Genomic DNA, 18,555 nt, shown 5'->3' with positions numbered 1-18,555 from the left:
ACTCATGCTCAACTCTCATACAATAACAAAAAACTCATGCACTCATTGCCTCCTCCCGAGCCAGGAAAGTGACACCCGAGTGGCAGCCAGCTGGCCAGCATGGCTGCTGGGGAGAGAGGAGGGGGTCAGAGCCAGCGAGATAGAAAGGTAATGAAAGACGGGTGGAGGCGCACCACTCGCGGCCTCCTGCTCTCCTTTGTGTGGCAGTGACCATATGCTGGCACACGCACTAACGCTTCACTGGAGATGGGGGAGCTGAGGCAGCACGGAAACTTAAGTAATGGGAGAAGTCAGAGCCAAGGCACGGTGGATTACGAGTGTTATTTTTTACAACTATTTTAAAAATTCATCTCAGTGGAGATGACTAAACAGCTGATTAATTGGAAAGATTCTAATCTACATAGAATATTTTATTGTCAATAAGATTAGTGAAAAAATATTAAAAGTGAATATATACATTTAATTTTCACATAACTCACACACAACGCCCTGTCTCCAATTAGCAGATTAGCTACTCACATGACGTGACGGAAGCTGAGTACAGTCATCTCTCCATAACATCACCCCTCAGCTCACATCATGTTCTTCCCTTTTATTATTTATATGAAATATTTCATCAATTTTACATGATAAGTTAATGTAACAATGAACAAAGATGATAATTCTGTACATCCTTGCGTGCCAAGAGTGACCATTTGTGCCATCAGTCCATTTCTTCCAGCAGTTGCACTGTTTCCCTCAGGTCCTCCACGACTGCATCCACGTCTGCTTTGGTCGTGCCCCTGCCCACGCTCAACCTCAGGGCATTAGCTGCCACCTCCGAGGAGACGCCACAGCTCAGGAGGATAGGGGAAGGACTGACGGACGGACACAGGGCAGTCAATATGGCGTCTGGACAAAAGCATAACAGGTGGAAGGGGGACTCTTTCTTACCTGTTTCCACTGTCTGAGTGGCAGGCGGCACCAATGCTGGCCAGCAGCCTCCTACAGTTTGACAATACCCTCCAGCCTAAAGCAGGAGAGAGAGAGAGATTAATCATTCAAAGCCTTTGTGGTTTACAAATAGCCCCGTGCAGGTCATGAACTGCCTCTGGCAAACATTGGTGTAGGGTTAGAGGACAGGCAGGTCAAAACAGACATAGGACAGAGATGGAGAGTCATGACATCACCTTGTAATGTTGGGCCCAGGATGGACACGTTACATGTGTTGGGGAGGATATCAGAGCCGGGGTAATGGCTGTTGAAGTGGATCTTGTCTTTAAAGACGGCCTGGAAAGGAAAGCATACTTTTTTTCATGGAAAAATGTAAGCAACAGAATAATGCTAATGTCAGACAGCATTTCAAGACTCAGACTCAACATCCCTTTGAACTAGAGTCATGCTGCAACATTCAAAATAACCTCCATCACACTACCAACTGATAACATCACCAGTGTGACATTTTTTTCTCTCTCTCTAAATGGAATCAAACCTACCTTCAGTCGTTCTTCCAAGTAGAGTTTGGTACTTTGCATGTGAGTTATATAATCTGACAGATTAGAGCTCACCAACTCTGCAGCCTAATAGACACAAAACAGATCAGAAGCAAAAAATGAAGCATGATATAACACAGTCTTTTAACTCTTTTAGTTAGGCTTATGATTGCTATGTCATAAAATAAGTAAATGAGATTATAATGTTGATATAACAATGTCAGACAAAAAGAAATTAAGTGACAAAAAATGTGGTTTCAATTAAACACACGGGGGGGGATGTAACAAAACTATGACGCCCACAATTACACTGCTTACACATAAAGACTGTATCATAAACTATTTAATGAATTTCGGCTATGACTTAATTTACCAATTTTTCACACAATATAACTTCTGAGACTTTCATACAACTGAAATTACACAGTGATCAAATATTGTTTCTATTCAGTGAAACACCAAACATTTCTGTCTCAGTTCAGCAGTATGACGAGCCACAGCCTCACTGTTAGCACAGCCATAACATTTTACTGCAGGGCGACTGTACTGGTTTGTAGAACAACATAAGGTGTAGTTTTTTTTTTCAGTCCGGCCCCTGTAGTTCTACAATAAAGTAAAGAGACAACTCATATCAGAGCTGACTGACATGACGGCATCAAAGTTATAAAACAGGAAGAGGGCCATGTAAAAAGTATATAACTGGAAAATACTTTTCAAAAAATATGTTTTCACAATGACATGGGTGAAATAAAATTCTAGCACCACTTTATAATAAGGCACCCTTTAGACAGGATAGGTTTTAGAAGCTTAGAAAGTAAAGTTTTTCACAACCTGGCAACCCTGACTTTGTTCTTATTAATGGTATATAATTATCTATATCTATCGATCTATAACGTTAATCATTAATAAAGCCATTAACTTCAAACTATCGACTTCTTACACAGGGTGCCTTATTAGCAAGTGGTACCATTCTATGTAGAAACAAGAAGTCATTTAACTTGTAGGACTTCCGGTCACACATTCTGTATATGGAGCAGGAAACATACCTTACCCAAACCAGCAATCATTGGTGTGTTTTCTGTGCTGTGTATCCAGAAAGAGAGAAAATAGACCCTTCTATTGAGATGTGCGTTGCGTCATGCATATTTGGTACTTAACTGATTATTCCTCAAGTTAAGATCATTGTAGCACTTGCAGTGCTGTATGTTACCCTGGTCTGAAGTTTCTCTCCTGTCCTCCTCCAAACAGCATCGGATACAGTGGTGTTCTTGTCCCAGGGCTGTTCACGTACAGAGCACCAATCCGAGGGGCATAGAACTACAAATGTAACAAACCCTGTCAGCTTCCTTGTTTTCTTTCTGACTCCACATCCAGATATTCTAAACATGCCTGATGCCTGACCTTGTGTCCCACGATGGTAAGGTAATCCACTCCCAGCTCATAGGCATCTACTCGGATTTTGCCCAGGGCCTGAGCGGCATCAGTGTGGATCAGGATCCTGAGCCGCTCGCGCTGCTTGTTGAGAGATCTTACTCTCTGGCAGATCTCTTGGACTGGCTGTTGAGAGAAAGCTGCTCAATGAGCTTTTGGCTTTTACATTAGAATTACATTTAAGAAACATCAGCTAATGTAACTGTCTGCTCCACTGGCACCAATTCCCCCTTTGGAAACTGACTGATTGTTCTGTTCTACATCTTTTATCACAATCAAAATAGAATTTCTCTATTACCAGTACTGTAAAGAGATGCACTTACACTGAGGGCATCAGGTTTACACGCCTCTATCTCCTTCTTACCATAATGACCCCTGTCTCATTGTTGGCCAGCATGACAGAGATGAGACAAGTGTTGGGACGCACTGCAGCAACAATGTCCTCCACCTCCACACGGGCTGTCACCTTAGACACCGGTACAAATGTCACATCTGTGACAAAAACACAGTTACCAAAACAAGTGAAGAAAAAGGTGCAAATGTAAAGAATGTAAAAAAAGTATCTTACTCTCGCTGTATTTATCAGAATACAACTTTAAAAGATGGTCCCCTACCTGCCTTGCCGTCTTTCTGTAGGTGCTCAGCTACTAGTTTGACCGAGTCATGTTCCACATTAGAGGTGATGATGTGAGGAAGGCCCTCGCTTCCATTCTGGAGCCCTTCTCCTTGCTGCGCAGCCGCGCACTTTCTCCTGAAGTGCTCTACAGCAGTGTGGAGCACCAGGTTATTGGCCTGAAAAGAAGATTTCTATGGTGTGAACCACGGCTGCATGCATGACACTACTGTTCTGCTGATGAGGCTTCATTAAACCTGAGCAAATTAGTGCCCCAAAAGTGATGATTACCTCTGTTCCGCCTGATGTGAATATTATGTCCTCTGCTTTACCTCCTACCATTCTTGCCACATTCTCTCTGGACTGATTAATGATTGCCTTGGCTTTAGCACCTAGAAACAAAAATGTTATTTTTCAATGTTTGCACACTGAGATACAGAATTAATGTTTGGAGACAGAGAAGGAAAATTAGGAAGAAGCAACATTAGATCACGGATAGTTGAGGAAATTCATTTACACACACACAACTATCTTTGCATTTCTGATTCCAGTAACAGCATCAACTCAATGCCATTTTGACGCTGGATAAAGTCTACTTCACCTGCTATATAATTGCTACTGGGGTTTCCCCAGGAATCCTGGAGGGCTTCAGAAATGGCCTGGATCACTTCTGGTTCCAGCGGTGTCGTGGCATTGTAGTCCATGTAGATCCTACATCACAGGAAGTGCAACGGAGAGATACTTTTTGATCTCATTTCGTGTGCTGAGTTAAGCTTCCATGCAGCAACACATTAATAAAACATCAAGAGCGTTACAAGTCAACCTCCCCACCTGTCTAAATTCATTTCTGAATAATGGTGGAAGGTATGGTCCATGAAGGTGTGACCCTTTACCCAGGTGATGTCATCAGACTGTTTGGCCATGATACTTCTGGGGAGAAATTAAACATTTAGATGGATGTCTATGTACAGTAATTTATTACAATCAGGCAGAATTGTCAGTGAAAACTAAATTCAGTGGATTTATAATCAGACACTAGCGTTACATAACCATTTGCAGCAAAACCTCTACTTATTTCTCTCAACTTTCTAATCAGAGAGGGTTGCATTTGCTCCAACAGCTCAGAGTAAGCTGTGATTATAATGTGTTTTGAAGTATTATTCCCTGAGTAATGAATGGCTGCAGACCAAACAGCAGGTGTAAATGAACCTTAATGGTGTATAGCCAGTTATTACTAACGCTGCTGCTGCTACTACACTTCACTGCCGATCACAGCTGCCACCACGGTGTGTGATGAAATGCCCGCTGAGCATCCCAGAGGCTGCACAGCTTTATTACGCACTTCAAACCAACATTTAACCTTAACATGGTCACATCTGTCCGGAGTCCACTCAACTAGTCGACGTTACTTCCACGCTGTCAGCTGCAGGAGTGACACGTCTCACTGACACTCAGCTAAAGGGTTTAGCTTCCCGCTAATGTTACTGTGCGGACAAAGCTTACGGTTAATTCAAAACGCGGAACTATTCCTCAAGCTAACTGGGACATTAAGGTGCTCTGTTTCATCCCTGGCTGCCAAAGCGGGTCGACATTTAGCCAGCTAGCGCTAACTCACTGTAGCCAACCTTAGCTAATTAAGCTAACTTAAGCTAATGCTGATAAGTCATTTTCGCTATCAAGACTACATGTGGCTGTTTCCAAGCTTTCGGGGTGACTCGGCTATGTTCTCCTTCGTATGACAATGCAGGCTGGACTTCTTGGCTGTGTGTCTGACCTTGTGAAGTGATGCGAAGCTGTCCTGAATAGATTTACAACTGTTATCAGTGAGCCGGGCAGAGTGTGACAGTGGATGAGGCCGCTGGGTTGCCAGATTTGTTAAAGGGAAACCTGCCACCTGCAATCAAAGATGGCAGGGGACGCTCGAATCAGTGTTTATAGCATGCGTTTAACGTCTTTACGCAGAAGTGTGGTTTATTGTATGACTTATACTCATACGAGGTTTAGATAAATGTAATTAAAAGCAAAGACCATTCAGGTTCCTTTTCTACACGTAATACACAAAATAAACGGTTTATTGACAGAAATTCCTGGTTTGAAAGACCACGTGAGAAAATATATCTGTCATGCCGAAGAGTCTGACAGACCAAGTGAATAAGAGTGGAGTGGGTGAGGATTTAAAAGATTTACGATAAACAGAAATGTATTATAAATGTATTATAAAAATGTATTCGCAAAACGCTCGCATGCGTACATGGCAACTCCGGATTCTGCTGCCATGGTAACAACCGGACTTTCCTGTCAGTTTCTATCTGACAATCTTCTAGCTGTGTGCCAGCTGATACATGTATGAGATATTAGGTCAGATCCAAATGCACGTGTTTATCTGTAGGTTGTACTGCTAAATAAATGCTTGGCCAGCAGGAACAGTAAGGCAGATCCTGTGAAGAAGTGGAGTCCATCACTGTGTTGCATAAGTTCCATGTTTATTTAATATATGACAATGTGTTTAGTGTACACAAACATTTGACGCTAAACTCCAACACTCAGAGACACTGACTGAACTACTGCCCATTTAAGATTTTGTAAATGGGTGCAACTTTATAATACACTGTTCACAGCAACCATGTTTATATACAATGCAAAAAAAAAAATAATCTGAAGGAGGAAAATAAAAGAAATGTACCGGTGCAATTTGATAGTGCAAAAAAAAAAAAAAATCAAAATCAAATAAAAAAAAATATTACATGTGGAAGCACAAAAATGAAAATGATATTCCTTCAATTAGAAAAAGTTGATTTTGTAAAGGCTGTCAGAGCATGAAGGTATAGAGTGAAAGTGTGACAGTAAGGTAACCTACAGCATTACTCTGTGCAAGACTCAATGCCTAACAGGGCCAAAATGAACCAACCTCCCCCCACATGTCAGTGGACAGGTTATAACAGGTATATCTCCGTTTGGTTCCCAGATAGTAACCTAACTACAATCAATAAGGAACCAGACTGTGAAACCAGAGGACAAGTAACACAACCACGCCAGCAGAATAAGTATTTTCAAAATATCAATGTACATTCAGTGATTTCTTTTTGTGTGACTGCACCAACAAAAGTTGTTGTGACGCACTTTAAAAGGCCCAGAGAAAACAGGAGGAATAATCTCGACATAGAGATCGCACTGGAGCGATCCCAGGCTCACATTTTCAGTTTGGGTTTTAAAGGAAATGAGACAGAAATGAGTGTTTGAGACAGTGTAATGTGTAATGTACAGTACAGCAGGGTATTCCCTCGATGACGATGCCAAAGCTGGATAAACTACGACTGAAGTCTCTGCCAAGAAAGTCTGTGATAGACTTTGATCATAACATCGATCATCCAACTTGTTACACAACAAACTAAAGATAGGACAGACATTCGACTGTTTGATTAAGCACAGCTACTGACTGTTGTACACACATGTTGGTGAAATGTTTTGACTGGATCACTTCAAAATATGTCCACAACACAGAGAATAACTTCCAGTCTCAGGCAATATGCTTACAGTAGAGTAAGGTACTGTGTGGATTAACTCAGCGGCTCTTACAATTTAATCCCCTGTGCCGTTAGATGAAGAAAAAATGTTATTTGCACTTTTATGTGACAGCTCGACGCTCTGAGATGTTGTCCTCATGTAGCAGTGAAATGTCACTGAGCATGCTCTCTAGGCTGGCCGACCTGAGGCACGCTCACCAGTCCAACTTCTCACAACATCTCAGGAGTCACTAGACTTTGAACAGGTTCAGTTTCAGATTCATAGTTCATTTTAATGAAATTCAATAGAGAATGCACAGCAGAAAAGGTTTGACTTTGTACTTCTGACTGTGTATTTCTGTTTTCATTCAAAGTACAACTGTATAAATATAGCCAATTCAGAAATATTTAAAGTGTTTTTTAAGGTTTAAACATGAAGTATACTCTGTGTTATGGAAATTCTGTATTATATGACAGATTAGATGGGTCACATTGACATAAATTAGACCTTTTTTTTGTCTGAATATGTAGGTGATGATGATGTTGATGATGAAAAGCAGGAAAGTGATGTGATATGATCTGCAGACACTTCCAGAACAGTATAATAGCAGCATGATGGATGTAGTTTCAAAGCAACTGGTGCAGAGGCATACTGTACAGTATGATTGAAAAGAGAGGCACTACATTTAATCAATATACATAGCATTCAGAAAACCAGCATCTCATTCTGTACTGTGAGGAACAGTTTATACTTCTGATCATTTAACAAGGTAGCTTTGTGCAGCTCAGGGTTGACCGACCACCTTAATGATCTCTACCTAATGATATAGTAACATTTTCAGTGTGTATTAGTTGGGTCAATGGTCAGGTGTGACTATCCTAATCTTAAAGGGGATAGTATTATTCAAGTAATATTCAGCACAAAGAAAGTGGCCAATCATAACCTTATTAAATTGTTTAAATAGCATTTACTATAATGGGACAAGGTTGCGTTATTCAAACATTTAAGGAACTCATATTAAAAAGTGCAGTGTGCAGAAATTGCACGGTACTACTACTTTAGAAATATAAATGTCTTTGTAAATAAATACATGCAGAAATAAATAATACAGCTGTTAAATATCTAAATATATCACATTTGAAAAGAAATAAAATTCAGGTAGAGAATGAGTTTAAATTCAGAGGATTAATGGTGATGATATTTGATAACTTGTTGTGTGAATGTAGATACCTTCGGTGCTCCTACAAGTAGCTAAAACAACATGGATTGATCAAAATGCCACAAGAACATGAAGTCTACGATGATATGCCGTTCCCTCGCCAGGCTGTGTGCGCGCTAACGTTTCTAACAGGTTTTAGGACTAGGAAGCAGATTACTAAATGTCAGGACTCCTGGAACACAAAGAAAAGAGATTTATTCTAAAGAGTTGCGCTAAACTGTCATTTTTTTCTTTTAGCGTGTATTTTCTAGCTGTACGCTGTATGCAAACCAGTTTAGACACTGTATATATAGCTGTAGAGTAGAGTAGAGTAGAGAAGAATCTGCATGTTTGTCTATTTACTGATGCAAATGTAGTGATGTGATCCTCGCTGACATGGCAGCTTCAAGGTAAAAATAAATGTCACTGCATTTTTTAATGAGTAAATGTATAAGGCTCGATGTGTCACTGACAACAACTACAGTACATTACTATACGCATGTAATCTGAGATTAGAGACTGTTGCTACTTCCTCCGTTTTCTTCATTCGTCCAGCTATGAATAAACTCCAGTACAGTACAGTGACAGCTTTTTGAAGAGGTTCTTCAGACTACGAGACTCACAACGCAGCAAAGGCCTGACACATAATGGGCGCTTTAGGTGCTGAGGACACTAGTGATAAACTCAGAACGTACAGGGGAAAGATGGTTGTTGGTGACTGTGGTGGTGAGCAGGGGCTGGGGGGGGGGTGGTGGTAGTTGGGGCTCAGCACAGGGGGAGGGATAAGCACAAGGATCTATGTACATCTTAGTCTTTGCGTTCATCCTTCTCTCATGAGATTTGTTCAGAGTTTCACATCCTCATCTGTCCGGCTCGTCTCCTCGACAGCTTTGACCTTGGAGACAGAGAAGAAAGCGTCTTCATATCGAAGATACAATTTCCATTTAAAAGTTTGTGTTTACTTTAGCCTGTTAAAGTATTTGCTACCTGATAGTTCCAGCAAGGAGAGGATTAAACGCATACAGCCAGTCGTGCATCTCTTTGTCATTAGTGGCCTGAAGCAATATTCCTCGATGTTCTGTACACACGGCAAATGTGTTCGGGGTCTGTTGACAGAGCCAGAAAAACTTATTACACCAAACCTGATGTTTTCACCAAAAAGAGCAAATTGTGGAGAATTTGAATAGTCACCAACCTTCAGCATTGCCTGCTGGTCCTCACTGTACTCCACCTGGGCAGAGGACAGGTTGAGGATGGCCCGCTCCACAGTGTCTCTCTCTGTGTTGTAGATGTAGACGTACGGCCGCCGCACAACAACATAGCGCTTCACCCACCCGTTGGTGTGCGGCTCCAAGAAATGCAAGTAACCCTTCTTTGACACAATGGGGCTACAGAAATAGAGATGAAATATCACCACGTGTGAATATCCAAGACAGATGTTTCCGCAGCACAAAGTGAGTGTTTTTTTGGAGCTACTGTGGCACACTTACCTGACTCTAATCTCTTGGATGTCAGGGACAAATTTGCGGGTTCGAGGTTTGGTCTCAGAGGCTCCACTGATGGACTTCTTGGCCTCTGCGTCCTGCTGCGTGTCAGGACTGGGGCTGACGGCACGAGAGCGAGGCGTGGGGGGTCTACAGCACAGAAACAAGAGGTCTTTGAGCCATAGTAACAAAGCAGGTTGGCTAATCCACACTGCCGCACACAAGCTACCAAGGAAGACAGTTAATACAAAAGACAAAAATACAAAAGAATAACCGTGTAAGTACGTCCTGACCTGAGTTCAGCGTTGCCATAGCAACCCTCAACCAGCGAAGGGCACGTTGAGGAGGGTATGATTGTGTTGAGAGCAGAGATTGAAGTGGAGTCTCTTAGCGTTGTGACAGACATCTCGGAGATCTGTAGCACACAAAAGCACACAGGTGCATTCTCACTCAACTGTGAGGAACCAATCAACAGACATCAGTCAGATTGTTTTTATGTGTAGGTGTTTGAGCATTACCTTGCTCTCACTGGCGCTGACACACACGTGGCTGTATTCTCGGTTGAAGGAGTGAGTGAGCAGCCGCAAACACTGTGTGTCAAAAAGGACAGAGAACTTAAAATGTTGTCTAAGGTTAGATATAAGATTGGTTATGTCAGATATGTCGTGTCATAAAAGCAACTAAGCACTATATTTCAATTTCACACAATTGCCACACAAAACCACCCACTTGACATGCCACAGTTGATAGATAGGACAAACTGTTCTCTGATAACAAAATAAAACAATAACACTGCATTTTAAGTAAAAAATAAAAAACTTATTTTTATTATTGTGAAACTGGATCTAGCTTGGTCGCTCTCCCATATGTGACTTCAGATCCAATTTGTCTTTTTTGAGATGGACTTATGACTCCCTCACAAAAACAACTCCAGATGTTTCTGTAGTGTATATAGATGAATTGTTTTTCAAAAATCTATTTTCTACGTCATTCTCCTACACACTTATTCACTGTCGTCACTGTTGATTCACGGTCTTCAACTTGCAAGTTGTTCCTTAAGTCAAAGCTGAAATTCATTATTGACTACAGTATGTGATGAAGGCTGACCTTGGTAGCGAGCTCCCGCTGCCTCTCAGTGGTGATTTCAGAGCTGGAGCTGAGCTCCTGGTCGACCTCGGGGGGCTGAGGAGACTCGCTCAGCTCCTCAGTGACGCAGGACAGCAGAGAGTCCTGGCCCATGAGCATAGTAGACTCCAGTTTCTCTCTCAGCAGGAGGTAATGTTTGGTCTTCTCCACCTGTGTGAAAAGAGGGAAAAACATCACAATTATTGACAACAGACAATGTCCCTTAAACTTGTCTGCATGACACTGATGCTGAAAATATTAGGGGTAAAAAAGCTCTTTGAGAAATTTCATTGTGGTAAACGAGGGCTGGTAGCATCTGTCTTCAGGTGTTAATAAAAGTAGCCTATGCTATAAAAGAAAAGTAACAAATCTTCTCACATCTTGAAGGAGGCTAAGTTTCTCCAGCTCCCACTGGTGGTCCAGAATGAGGCTGTCACTACGGGGCCTCCACCCAGCCAGGTTCTCCTCCCCACGGACGTAGGCCACTGAGGTGTCCAGCACCCGCCTGCGTCTCCTCTGCATACCTGGGGTGGGCAGATGCAGGATTAGAAATGTGGTAGAGGCGAGCTTAATGCAAAATGATAGCTTTGTCTTGACTCTCACCTGGGCTTCCTGCATCTGCCAGGTTACATAGGCTGACCTCATACACTCCTGTTACACGGTTTCTATGAAGAAAACAAAAAAAAATACAAAGCTAAAAGCAAAGCAAAATACATCAGCTCAGGGAACACAGGAGCTACATGATGTTTTTCATAGTTTGGATTTTTATATTCACCCATCTGCCGCTCTCAAGCTTCCAGTCCCAAAAAGGTTGCGGATAGAGCGGGAGGCTGAGAGCTTTGTGTCTCTAGAGTAAAACACCATGCAGATATCTTTGGTTATGACTGCGGGCTGGGTGCAGTTCTCCATCTGCAATTGATAAAAGAGGAGGGATTTCAACAGTGATCCTTTAGAGTAATTCACACATCACTTCTGGTGTGATGAGAGAGCTATTTCTGCCTCTCCTGAATGCAGGTACTGTACTGTACCTCCAAGTAGGCAGAGAGGGTCATGTAGATCTTCTCCCCATAGGGAGTGACTCGGTTTAGTAACAGGGAGTTGTGCATGGAGCTATCCCAAGCGGCCTCGAAGCGGTAGAAAGTCCTGAGGTAATCCGAGCGAGAAGAAACCAAGAAAATAAATCAGCAGTCAAAATTGAAGTCCTTCCTCCTGAACAATAAGTTAACAGTCAAAGCTAAACCCATGCTAAAGCCTATAAGACTAGCAACAGAGATGTTAACATAAAAATGATACCTCAGTAATCAAAAATACTTTACTTACAGAAAGATGCGGACTAAAAATTGATTTGATACACTGAGGAAATATGATTTATGAAAAGCATTCATAATCAATGCATTATTGTACAATATTTCATTATTGTAGTAGGTATTCCTAAAACTCTCAGTACTGCAAAAGCACTAATGAAATCTTAATGCATGCAACGGGCTGACTGAGTTGATGCTATGCTTTGTACAAAACACGACAGAAAAGCAAAGAGAGCTGAGATGACCATTAGAACAGAAAAAGGCAGGGGGTATGAGAGACAGTCAGGTGAAATGAGGGACAGGGCAGTGAAATACCTATGGTCAAGTCCCAGGGAAATGCTGTGAGAAAGAAGAAATCAGCAAAAGAATAGGAAGTGAGAGTCAGGAAGTATGTATGTGGTTGTGCGCTTGTGTGGCTGGGATGGTGTTTGTCTTACTTTCACACCGTTATCTATGCAAATGCTGCTGTGGATCGTAGAGCTCACCCATAAGAGATGGTTGAGGAATCCTGTGGGAGCTGCTGATCAACTTAAAGCAATCTCTCATCCTGCTCAACCATTGAAAAGGTCAAACAACATCACATGGCCAGTCCTAAAGCAAAACAATAATGCTTTCTGTTCCGCCTATGATCTGCTCCATACGTACAATGTACACGATTTTTCCCATTTCCCTAGCGGGAAAATAATCACACACTGAAACCAGTTATTTTTCTGGCCAGCATCCCGGTATCCGCCTTAAGTTTAAAAAAGATAATCCAAGCAAGAGTTGTAAAAGGAGACTAATGTTTCTGTAAGCCATAAAAACAGTCTGAATGGACTCTTCATGAGGTTCAGCTGTTGGGCCCACTGGCCTTGGACTGAGGTGACCTTGTGAGAGAGTGAACAATGTGTCGCCCAGAAGAAAGCAAACAGCAGTGGACTGAGTTGACTCTGTAGTCAAGAGAACTCACTGCAGCTCTGTGTGAATAGAAGGTGATTCAGTGCAGACGCGGCCTGTTTTTGAAGTAATTAGCAAGTGTGTTAACGCACACACTCACACATCACACTTCTTTCCCAGTAGTAGAAAACTGTTCGCTTACACTACAAGGGAGCAATTTCCTCTTTGCGCTACACCAACATGTGCGTCTCTGTGTTTTACTACCTCCTAAAAATGCGTGAGCCAGGATTGAAGTCATGCTGCTGGCGTGACATGTGAGGAGCCGATTGTTCCCGGTGCTTGGCAGAGTTTCACTGAGGTACGAGCAAGATTTAAAAATATTCACAACATTGCAGCAATTTTGGGCAAAGTGCTACTGGTGAGGTAATGGTTCACTGGATTACATTTTAATAGCTGCATTTGAATAGCGTGCCAGAGCGAGTACTGTAAATGATGTGATCCATATTGCAGCACTTGTGTAATAGTGTTCCTGTTAATATTCTGTAGCTGTGATGGGAAGTACTCTTGGGTCTCTTGGGATTAAAGGTAACTAACAAAAATAACATCAATGGATTCAAAATATTGCTTCACTGCAAAGGTCAGCAATATATATGTAGTAATAAAAGTAGAGAGAGGAAAGCAGTAGTATATTCTTGCTAGGACAGGATGCATGTCTCTGCCATTGTTGTTGCAAATGAACTGTGTTGCAATAATGGATCACTGCTACCCTCTGCTGGCAAGTCGTACTCATACCTCTGGCTCACACAGAAATCCTTCACTTCAACTATGGCAAATCATATGGAGTATAAGAATGTCGGATGGGACTCTGCTGCCTTTTAAATCTGCAAATAAATTAGCACAATCTGTGCACAATCAGGAGAAGAAGAGCATAAAAAGAAATACTGGCAACATTTTAAAATTCCCCATTTCTATCCAAAAGACAAATGCAAGAGTGACCAGATGTTGACTGCACACTTTCTAAAATCAGCCTTATAGGATGGCTTCTTGTAGCAACTGCTGAAGTGGAAACAGAGAGTGTTATACTGGCCCCACGACACCTCCAGCAGACACGGTCAGCGACAGTCCATGTGAAGCAAAGCGAGCCATGCAGACCCTGTCCATCATAAACAGCAGCCTGATAACAGCTCAGACACACACCCAGCACAGCAAGAGAACCGGGGACATGCAGAACCACATCCCTCACTTCTCATGAGGGGGAGAAAACAAAGAGGCACGGATGAATTGCTGACAGTAATGGCAGAGTAGGAGAGGGTAACGAAATAACTTGCGGCCGTGTGGGAATGGCAGGGCGTAGAGGACATTAGAGAGATGAAAGATATGTTTGTGCAACGTAAGAGCAAGAGAAGAGAGGCAAAATAATATACCTAGGCATGTCCGAATCAAGAAACTGTCTGCAAAAGCAAAAAACAACATTCCGTTAGTGGACTGGAGGGAGAAAAATGTTAGCATCCACATATACCTTGATGTTAGTTTCTGCAAGACTGAGCAGAGACCGCACTGGACCACAGCCTGACCGGTGCTGAGCCCTTAAACCCAATTCTTGGCCACGGAGACCATCACGGGATAAACACTGAGGGCTGAAAACCTCAGGGGTGCAGCATCATGGTCAAAAAAAGGCCGGTCGAGTGGGGCCACTGGGCAGTGCTGCATGGAGTGCTTAGTTGCTTTCGACTTAAACTCAGGAAACTCGGGTCTGGTTGATGGTTTGCTGGTATTGTTAAGCTTTTTGGAGAGTGGTTTGGAAAGCAGAGGGATTAAGCAATGAGCCAAAAACATAGGGTCAAAAGAATTATGAGTTAAATGGCAAAAATACAGTTTTCATAGGTTTAACTTGAATAATATAACATGTATAATCTACATTGATATTTGTCCAAATAATACATTGAAAATACACTGTGAAGACATACTACATTATACATACTACTGCTTAAGAGTTATTGCGCCTTCATAAAGTGTTGACATTAATGGCAAGGGATTTTGGACGTTAAAGGACATATGACGAGGTAATAGTGCTATTTTAAGCCAGTAATTATATTTCTTTAATAACATTTTACCTACATAACAAATCAGTAGTCGCCAAAACTCAAGTTCCCATCACGGCAAGTCTTAAAAGAAACCTACTGCCCTCTACTGGCTGGCTGCTGTTTGTGGAGACTACAGTACATTTGTTTTCCCTATAAGGTGTTTCGGCCTCGAAGAGTCACCTAATTTCTTTCTATAGTGAAAATGGTAAAAACGTCCTGAGAGAATTTCACTCAGCAATAACATTGGTCTGTTGGGTTGCTGTTTCCTGTAATTGTGAATTTCATTCAGGCTATACCTTCTCCCAAAAATAAGACATTTGACAAGTCAGTGCAAGATTAACAGAAACTTTTTTCATTGTTATCTACAATCTGTGATTCTTAGTTAATCAAAGGATTCAATAATGTGATGATGAAATGTTTTGTGTCCAATGTATGACAACGTATTGAGCCCAAATACAGATTGTTTAAGGTTTGTTGGTGACTTTACACTACTTGCAGTGGTACATGCTGCTGGATCAGTTAGAAAGACATGCATTCTACTTTCATATGGGAGTGCTACCATATTAAATAATGACGGCCTCTTCATTCCTCAGTGAGATACAGTGAAATGAGTTGCTTGGTAAAAAATTAGTGTCTCTTGAAGTCTATAAACGGATCAGTGTTGGAGTTAGTACATGTAATTGTGTAATTGTGGTTGAGGGATGAGAGGGATTAGAGGAGAGGTGATAAACAAGGTGAGATACAACATGTAGGTGCAATGACGACAGTCAAACAACAAACAGCACAGATTAACACCAAGGAGGGTCGCACAGCCAGCATGGTCAAGTGAATTCAGAACTACTGATTTTGCAGGTTTGGGGTTTTAAAAGCTTCTCTTCAAGAAATCTGATTCACTTTGCTCATGGTCACTCTGGATTTTTTATGTGCAGCCTATTAGAAAGGGAAAACTATACTCATGCAGACACAATGACAAAGATAAGAAATCCAAAAGAACTTTCTGAGGTTCGTCATAACAAGTTGTGCGTCATCAGCCATGCTTTTTTTCTGACATGTACAGCTGGTTCACTCCGCCATGCATTTGCCCATGTGCTGTGTTCCAGTCCAGGAGCTGCCACTGCAGGTGCAGAGTTTTCCAAATTCATTGAAGCTGCCACAAACTTGGAATATATATACATTTCTGTGGTCGCTATACATATCAAATATGAAATTCCATGCCATAACCTATAGATTCAAAATCTAAGTTAACCTCCAACAGATGGACTGGCCCAGTGTTATACTTCATTACAGCTTTCAATCAAATCCCTACACCAGTACGTACCGGTCATCTTGCATAGGCCTGACATAGCCAGCAGACAAGATGTTGAGAGACAGAATATTGGGATCAATGATGGTCTCATCAGCTTCAGGGGTGTTGCGGAGACGTCCTTGGAGGGGAAGAAAGTGCCTCGGTTAGAACAGCTTACACACAAGGCAATATCACTGTTGGTGCAGGGTTTGGTGCTCAGGGTGAGAAAGCCCGAAAAACAAAACTTACCCACAACAAGTTCACGGATTTCCTTCCATTCCATGTCACCTCCTGATTCATGTACAATAGTAACAGCAATTCTCCTCTGGAGGCCCTGTGATTGTGAAGACAAAGACAGACAGGAAAGAAGGAGAAAGAGGTGTGGTTATGGTCAGTAGATTTAAAATATTCAAACGTTATACGCTCACAGTGTGGCTGATATACCTGGTGCAGTAGGAACGTGCCATGGCAAGGCATTCCTCCTCTGTGGTCCACCACTGCAGGGATGTAGCTGCGAAGACACAGATGAAAACAATGATTTGGTTCTGATTAACAGTGCGGGAGACCTTTATGTGATTTTTCATCATTGTTGTACTTATTGGTTTAGAGTATTATTTCATGGAAAGCTCTGCCAAATCATCCCAAACGACAGCAGAGTGAAAATCCAGCATGTTTGGCAGTTTGCCGAGGGGTGACACAGGACACTCACTCTCCATTGGCCTCCAGCTCACAGATCTCAAAGAACACCATGAGATCATATTTGCAGTGGCAGGGTCCTGCCTGCGGGCGGGTCATAGCTGTCAGCTTAGTGGCAGGTACTGTGTGGAACAAGGAAATAGACACTTTAAGATAGGTTGATGGGAGACACGGAGCAGACTAGTGACTAACAGCAAGGAGCAGCGCTAACCCTACAAAGGAAATAGAAAGGGAAGAAGAGAGGAAATCAGTGATGCGGGGGAAAAAGAGGAGGCACTCAGTCCTGTAGAGGGAGCTCCTTTCCTTCAGCAGATTTATAAGCAACTACGTGGACCTCTCTTAAAGGAGAATACCACTGAATTTCCTTAGAAAAATCTTTGTTTGCTTATGCTATTTGAGATTTCACATATGTATTCATAAACCTTTACTAGCTCTTGCTCTGTGGGCTCTCACTTTGGAGGAAAGCCACACTTGTGGTAACAAATACAGATTGAGCCATCCTGTGCATGAGGTTAAGAATATGCACTCCCTGAACAACATTCTCCTTTAACAGTATCAATGTTGTTGCTCTTCATTATTTTGTATAAATGATTGAATCTCCTCTAGACTAGGAGTTAACTGCATTTGTCAAATTTAATGTAGTTGCCAAAAAGGAGTTCAGAGTTAAGAGTATGCATGAAAAAAACATTTCCATGCAGCCCTGGAGTTTGACCCAAGCTAAAGCAGAAATATAGTATAAAGTGTATTATACATATACAGTGGTTTGTATAGTATTTTGATTTAGATATACAGTATAGTTGACATTCCCATTCCATCAGATTTAAGAAGAGCTAGTAGAGGGAACTGACAGGAGAATCCACCACGCAGGTCGACAGCAAACACACAGTACACCAGAGAGCCAATCCAATTGAATCCTGACATGAGAAAACTTCCTTTTTATATCAAATAGTTTCATTTTTGAAACATGCAGCCTCTACTAGTGCAGTAACTGTAATACAAACTATAGCAGAGAAACTCTGTTCTTTTTTGTGACACTTTGTCTCCCTGTCCACAGGAAGGTCTCCTCACAGGGTCAGTTACAGAACATCAGCCCAGTAGCTGGACTTTAATACGTCAGCAAAATTATGCTTGTTGTCAGAGCAGCTTGAATCTCTACACAAAAGTGACATTTTGTGTGACCCTTTGAAATAATAGTCAATTAATTAATTGCATTGTATTGCAACAGCCAATTTTTTAAGTCACACCCAGATAAACACTTGATATAAAAAGTCATTCGGCCACAGGATTCTCTTGGATTTGACATCAATAACCAACCCGGCTTCTGAGCTTTAATAACTGAACAGATAGAGATTGGTGGAGCTGTCAGCTGAGCTCGATCGATTCCTTCCAGTAGGAAGGAAGCAGCCAAGCCAGCGGCAGACAGAGCGTGGTCTGACAACGAGTCCACCAGCGCCCCATTGAACACATCTGGGACCAGGTATCG

The 18,555-nt window shown here is 41.9% G+C and overlaps 2 protein-coding genes across 2 annotated transcripts in view; both read right to left on the bottom strand.

Annotated features, from left to right (window-relative positions):
* Positions 1–411: 411 nt before the first annotated feature.
* scly (selenocysteine lyase) lies at positions 412–4,447 on the bottom strand. The gene is made up of 12 exons (XM_070832476.1): positions 4,348–4,447; positions 4,118–4,227; positions 3,808–3,908; positions 3,518–3,695; positions 3,268–3,395; positions 2,874–3,029; positions 2,683–2,789; positions 2,519–2,555; positions 1,476–1,559; positions 1,170–1,269; positions 934–1,009; positions 412–857 (listed from the first exon to the last, which is right to left on the bottom strand). The coding sequence occupies exons 1-12, from the start codon at positions 4,437–4,439 to the stop codon at positions 704–706; spliced, it is 1,323 nt and encodes a 440-aa protein (XP_070688577.1). The 5' UTR covers positions 4,440–4,447; the 3' UTR covers positions 412–703.
* Positions 4,448–7,510: 3,063 nt separating this feature from the next.
* Positions 7,511–18,555, bottom strand: part of kif1aa (kinesin family member 1Aa) — a 35,197-nt gene continuing 24,152 nt past the window's right edge. The window contains exons 33-47 of the mRNA XM_070831619.1: positions 17,086–17,194; positions 16,821–16,887; positions 16,626–16,710; positions 16,410–16,515; positions 11,856–11,970; positions 11,603–11,736; positions 11,431–11,492; positions 11,206–11,351; positions 10,810–10,998; positions 10,221–10,292; positions 9,996–10,117; positions 9,709–9,852; positions 9,414–9,606; positions 9,206–9,324; positions 7,511–9,113 (exon numbers count right to left, since the gene is read on the bottom strand). Coding sequence (XP_070687720.1) covers positions 9,071–9,113; positions 9,206–9,324; positions 9,414–9,606; positions 9,709–9,852; positions 9,996–10,117; positions 10,221–10,292; positions 10,810–10,998; positions 11,206–11,351; positions 11,431–11,492; positions 11,603–11,736; positions 11,856–11,970; positions 16,410–16,515; positions 16,626–16,710; positions 16,821–16,887; positions 17,086–17,194 — 1,706 coding nt within the window. The 3' untranslated portion in view covers positions 7,511–9,070. The remainder of the gene's footprint in view (positions 9,114–9,205; positions 9,325–9,413; positions 9,607–9,708; positions 9,853–9,995; positions 10,118–10,220; positions 10,293–10,809; positions 10,999–11,205; positions 11,352–11,430; positions 11,493–11,602; positions 11,737–11,855; positions 11,971–16,409; positions 16,516–16,625; positions 16,711–16,820; positions 16,888–17,085; positions 17,195–18,555) is intronic.

Source organism: Pempheris klunzingeri, chromosome 6, assembly GCF_042242105.1.
Source record: "Pempheris klunzingeri isolate RE-2024b chromosome 6, fPemKlu1.hap1, whole genome shotgun sequence".
Classification (NCBI taxonomy): domain Eukaryota; kingdom Metazoa; phylum Chordata; class Actinopteri; order Acropomatiformes; family Pempheridae; genus Pempheris; species Pempheris klunzingeri.
This window is presented reverse-complemented; position numbering and strand designations above follow the sequence as displayed.